Below are 6,238 nucleotides of genomic sequence, written 5' to 3'. Positions count from 1 at the left end.
TAGTACTAATATTCTGCTTAATTCCATTAAGTAGGGTAATGTGGCACGTTTAAATTCATATATAATCAAAGCAAGTAAATTGCTTTATTTCCCTAATACATAAAATTCACAACAATTTTAACTATTCACCATTAATTTAACTACACCAACGCACTACATTCCCAACACCGGAATACTCTGCTCGTTTCTGAAGAAATTTGAGGGGTCGAATTTAGTCTTGACACGAACCAACCTTTTAAAATTATTTTTAAAATATTTAAGCCCCCAAACACTAGCTTGATCGTAGCTTGTATTCCAGCGTCGTTGTTTCTTCCGATGTCAAGATCCCTATAGTTGAAGTAAGCGGCCCGCGGATTCTGGGTGACGTGGCGCGCCATGTAGCCATAGAGCCCCGAATCCAACGAATACCCGCTTCCGATTCATTGAGGTTAAACCACCCCACTGAGTAGTGGATCATGAATATATTCCCTCTCCGATGAGGAAAGGGAGTTTCGTGATCGGAGTAGGTGTTGAGCACTCCCCCGTACGGACTAAACTGCAACTGCAACTGCAAGCTAGAGCGTTCGCCTTCCATAAGAAAGTTCCATATCTCTCTGAGACCGTTCACCGGGATGGGAGCGCTCACGTAATCGGATTTCCCTTTGAAGTAGAAGGATCCCGCAGGCGTCCGGTCCAACAATACGTCTAAGGGTTGGTCGTCAAGGTTAGCAAAGAAGAGAACAGATTCCACCCAACTCATCTCCTTGCAATCATCTTCCGTCAACCCGAGCTCCGGAAACTGCTCTTCCATTATAGGGAGAAGGTCGCGGGCCCCACCGAGGTACATCGACGTGAATGAGGCGGCGACTGTTATGTTTCCGGTCGCCGGAGAGTTGGTAGGGCTTAGGAAAAGTCTGAGGAGGAGATTCTCGTCGACTTTATCGGCGATGTGTTGCCATTTATCGACTAGCTCCGTCGCGTTTTCCTCCAGCATTCGTGTCACGTTGAAGACCGTGACGGTTTCTGGGACGGAGGCTAGCGTGACCGTGAATTCTAGAACAATCCCGAAGCTGGACCCTCCGCCGCCTCTGATTGCCCAGAACAGATCCTCTCCCATGCTTTTCCGGTCCAGGATTTCGCCGTCGGTATTGATGAGCTTAGCGTCGACGATGTGGTCGAGGGCGAGGCCGTGCTTGCGCGTGATCATGCCGTAGCCGCCGCCGCTGAAGTGGCCGCCGACTCCCACGGTGGGGCAGACGCCGGAGGGGAAAGCAAGGGTTTTGCTTGTTCGAGAGATCGTGTAGTAGAGCTGGCCGAGGGTTGTGCCGACCTCCACACGCGCGGTTTTCGCCTTCTCGTCGATTGAAACTGACCGGAAGTTTCTCATGTCGACGATGACGAAGGGAGCCGACGCGGAGGCGTAGGAGAGGCCTTCGTAGTCGTGGCCGCCGCTCTTGACTCTGATCTGGAGATTGAGAACACGGGAGCAGTGGATGGAAGCCTGGATTTCGGACACGTGGAATGGGGTGACGATGAGGTCGGGCCGCCGCGGGAGGACGGAGGCCAGGCGGGGATTATGTGATGGTAGGAGAGTGGCGTAGGTTGCGTTTTGAGGGGTGTAGATTGTGTCGGTAGGTGAGTTTGAGCGATGGAATTGATCGGTTAGGCATTCGAGGAAATCGTCGTATCCATTGCTGTTAGATGAAGAAGCTCCGAAGAGATGGAGGTTTGTGGAAATTAAGAGGAGTGTGAGAGTATGAAGAGAGGCCATTTTTTTTGTTGATGTTAGTTTTGTTTGTTTGGTCTTCTATTTCTAGAAAATGCCTCTCTGTAGAATAGTTGTAGCCCATCTTCTCCGTCCACCATTTAAAGAGTCCTTTTACCATTTTGATTTGTCCCCGATTTATAGAAACATTTACTTTATTCCACTTTTAGCATGCAAACCCTATATTTCACCAACTTTTTACACTCACAATCTAATATATAACTAATATTTTAAATGAGTCTCACATTCCACTCATATTCTCCTTTTACTTTTCCTTACAAATCAAACAATTTTTTAAAAACATGTGCCGAGTCAAAAGGGCTTTTTAAATCGTAGACGGAGGGAGTACTTTTCAAAAGTGGACTTGGAATCAAAATGAGATTTTATTTGATAGATAGATAGATAGAGATGAGGAAGTACTAGTGGTACTACTCCTAAGGAGTATTATTATTTAGGATATAAGAAGAATGAACTAGTCTCTCTCCTACCATTGATTGCTAGAATATATGTACATATTTTATACTACTAAATACAGAAAAATGAGTTAAGAGTTGCATAACCAATCAGATTTTTCGGAGATATTTAACAGAAATTGCTCCAGCCAATCAATAATCCGTCGCAGAAGAATATATGAATCGCTTCTATATAAAATAGAGTAGTACCAGTGTTAAAGTAAAGTTGACGATGGAAACCTAACGACGTGGACAATTCGCACGTATAGAATTGTGTGGGGGAGGAGCGCCGCAATGGAAACAAAAATAATGAACTAGTACTATAAATCTAAGATAATTCACGCCTCCCCTAATGCACCCAACCCGGACCAATCATGCAAGTAAAATTTGATATCCCACGAGCAATATATAATATACTCCTCCCTCTGTTTTCTAAAAATAGACACTCTTGAAACGACACGGATTTTAATATAAAATTTGTAAAGTAAGAGATATAGAGAAAGAAAAGGCGTGTTAATGAAAAATGGATCCTACTTTATAGAGAATTTTTTAAAATGAAAAGTTTCTATTTTTAGGAAACATGTAACAATGGAAAGAGTTTTTATTTTAAAGAAACGATTAGTATTTTTCACACGCGAAAAGGGCTTCAAAAGAAAACAGCACTCTGCTGGGAATAAATATAGAATTTTCGCTTTTATAAGTTCATATGCACATATCATACAATAAAATGATGCAAAAATGAATAAAAGTTGTGACATTTATATATGATTTTGTTTTATCTCAACTATAATCAGAATTCTGAATCAGAATAATTGTCAAATATAGGGAAGAACTAAATCACTCTTATACTAGCTATTACCTATTAGTGAATTTTCCATATCAGGTCTTTGACAAATATAAGTTCGTTATTTGGCCACTTAGATTACATACAATTGAAAATACTTTTCCTTCAATTTTACATTAATTATTCTAGAAACTCATTTTTCTTTAAGCTTGTAATAAAAGCACATATATGTTCCCAAAGCATTCTGCATGCACAAAGTGAAATCGAGTTTGATGATACTTGCCATAATTATGTATGCTTTTCGTGTCAGAAATAGTGATACAGTTAGCTCTCCTTCCGCGAAGGCTAAGTTCAGTTTTGACTAAGTATGAGATGTGATGATAAGCTAAGAGATTCATTCGCTTGGAAAATCTAGATCGTATACAATGTTAGAACTGAACGAAAAAGAAAGAGGTAGATCGACAACAAGGCAAAATAATGGCAGATCTGAATCCAAATGAAATAGTCAGTCCAAGACGAATATAGATTCGGTTTAATGTTTTAATTGCGATGAATTCGGTCATTATATACAAAGCGAGCAATAAAACTCAAGTTGATTAAGAAATTAAGAATGAATAGAACTAATAAATGCATACTAATTAACCTCTTTAATTTTAACATTTGAATATTTACACGAAAATTGACTATATATGGTGTGTGATCAAATACTAACTTTTTATAGTAATAACTAATAACTAAATATCAATTTTGTATGTTAAAAATATCTACACAAAGACATAAATTTATCAATCTTCTTGTGTTGATATTTAAATTTACATGTTGTATTGATATAATTATATCTTTGTGTTGATAATTTTAATACACAGAATTGAAAGTTATTAGTTATTACTGTAAATTAGTTAGCACACTAACGCAACTCTACTATATATAGCTACAATTTTTCTTTACCACAGTATTTAGATTGAATTATAGGAAAAGTATTTTTTTTAAACACGAATATTTGATCATGTGACATCATAGACTTAATAAAATTCTGCTTAATTCCATAAGCATTATTCCCTCCGTCCCACGTCCCACTAGTAGATGCAATTTTTTTGGATGTGTTGCTATTTGTTAAAAAGAAGAAATGATACTCAGAAAAGTGAGACGATCCAAAAACGAATACGACTCAAATAAAGTGGGACGGGAGGGAGTACTTAGCCAGCGTGTGGTCACAAATCAACAATCATAATACTTATAAAGTAGGGGTAGAGGGCACGTTCAAATACATGTATAATCTAAGCAAGTACATTGCTTTATTTCCATAATACATACATTAATCAAATCACAACATTTTTATTCACCATTAGTTAACTATAGCAATGAACTACGATCCCAACACCGGAATACTTTGCTCGTTTCTGAAAAAGTTCGAAGGGTCGACTTTCGTCTTTACACGAACCAATCTCCTAAAATTATTCTTAAAATATCTGAGCCCCCAAACACTAGCTTGATCGTAACTCGTATTCCCTATGTTGTTTCTCCCAATATCAAGATCCCTATAGTTGAAGTAAGCAGCCCGCGGATTCCTGGTGACGTGGCGCGCCATGTAGCCGTAGAGCCCCCTAATCCAACCAATACTCGCTTCCGATTCATTGAGGTTTAACCACCCCACTCCATAGTGGATCATGAATATATTCCCTCTCCGATGAGGAAAGGGAGTTTCCTCATCGGAGTAGGTGTTCAGAACTCCCCCGTAGGGACTGAACTGCAGGCTAGAACCTTCTTCTTGCAGAAGGAAGTTCCATATATCTCTGAGACCAGTGATAGGGATCGGAGCGCTCACGTAGTCCGATTTCCCTTTGAAATACGAGGATCCAAACCCACCCGCCGGCGTCCGGTCCAACAATACGTCAAGGGTTTGGTCGTCTACATTAGCAAAGAAGAGAAGAGATTCCACCCAACTCATCTCCATGCAATCATCTTCAGTCAATCCGAGCTCGGGAAACTGCTCTTCCATTATACGAAGAAGGTCACGGGCCCCACCGAGATATAGCGACGTGAATGAGGCGGCGACTGTTAGGTTTCCGGTCGCCGGAGAGTTGGTAGGGTTTAGGAAAAGTCTGAGGAGGAGATTCTCGTCGACTTTATCGGCGATGTGTTGCCATTTATCGACTAGCTCCGTTGCGTTTTCTTCCAGCGTTCGTGTCACGTTGAAGACCGTGACGGTTTCTGGCACGGTGACTAACGTCACCGTGAAATCTAACACAATCCCGAAGCTTGTCCCTCCACCGCCTCTGATTGCCCAGAACAGATCTTCTCCCATGTTTCTCCTGCTCAGGATTTGGCCTTCTGCGTTGATGAGGGTAGCGTCGACGATGTGGTCGGCGGCGATGGAGTGTTTCCGTGAGATCATGCCGTAGCCTCCGCCGCTGAAGTGGCCGCCGACTCCGACGGTGGGGCAGACGCCGGCGGGGAAAGCGAGGGTTTTGCTTCTCCGGGAGATCGTGTAGTAGAGCTGGCCGAGGGTTGCACCGACCTCCACACGAGCGGTTTTCGCCTTCTCGTCGATTGAAACTGATCGGAAGTTTCTCATGTCGACGATGACGAAGGGTGCTGACGCGGAGGCGTAGGAGAGGCCTTCGTAGTCGTGGCCGCCGCTCTTGACTCTGATCTGGAGGTTGAGAACACGGGAGCAGTGGATGGAGGCCTGGATTTCTGACACGTGGAATGGGGTGACGATGAGGTCGGGCCGCCCTGGGAGGGCGGAGGCCGGGCGGAGATTTTGTGAGAGTAGGAGAGAGGCGTAGGTTGCGTTTTGAGGGGTGTAGATTGTGTCGGTAGCGGAGTTTGAGCGTTGGAATTGATCGGTTAGGCATTCGAGGAAATCGTCGTACCCATGGTTGCTGGATGAAGAATGATGGAGTACGGACTAAACAAGCCCAACAGCAGTGACGGCCCATCAGCCCAAAGCCCAAGGAAGAGTATCAGATCGGCATTACCAAAGAGTTCGGCCCCAGCCTACAGCTCGGTAAAAGCCAACCAATCAGTTCGGCATTACCAAAGAGTTCGGCCCCAGCCTACAGCTCGGTAAAAGCCGACCAATCAAGCTCTACTCTCAGACCGGCAAAAGCTGCTCGGCAATAGTTCAGCAGTTCGGTCTCAGTATTTGACCGAACTGGGAGATAGTCAACTCATGTCAGAACCTCCACGATCTCCACTACACCCACGATCTATTTAGTGGTGTCAAGCAGTCATTAACTCATGCAGGATAGTGGG

General features: G+C 43.1%; 1 protein-coding gene and 1 pseudogene across 1 annotated transcript; both read right to left on the bottom strand.

Annotated features, from left to right (window-relative positions):
• On the bottom strand, nucleotides 1-1,826 carry LOC121788767 (annotated as a pseudogene).
• Nucleotides 1,827-4,346: 2,520 nt separating this feature from the next.
• Nucleotides 4,347-5,891, bottom strand: LOC121788768 (berberine bridge enzyme-like 18; the record flags this gene model as incomplete). The annotated part of the gene is made up of 1 exon (XM_042187380.1): nucleotides 4,347-5,891. A coding segment is annotated over one exon (1,545 nt), but the record flags the coding sequence as incomplete, so codon positions are not given.
• Nucleotides 5,892-6,238: the final 347 nt, after the last annotated feature.

This window comes from Salvia splendens, unplaced genomic scaffold (assembly GCF_004379255.2).
Source record: "Salvia splendens isolate huo1 unplaced genomic scaffold, SspV2 ctg1140, whole genome shotgun sequence".
NCBI classification, from domain to species: domain Eukaryota; kingdom Viridiplantae; phylum Streptophyta; class Magnoliopsida; order Lamiales; family Lamiaceae; genus Salvia; species Salvia splendens.
Note: the sequence above shows the minus strand (reverse complement) of the source record. Positions and strands in the feature narration are given on the sequence as shown.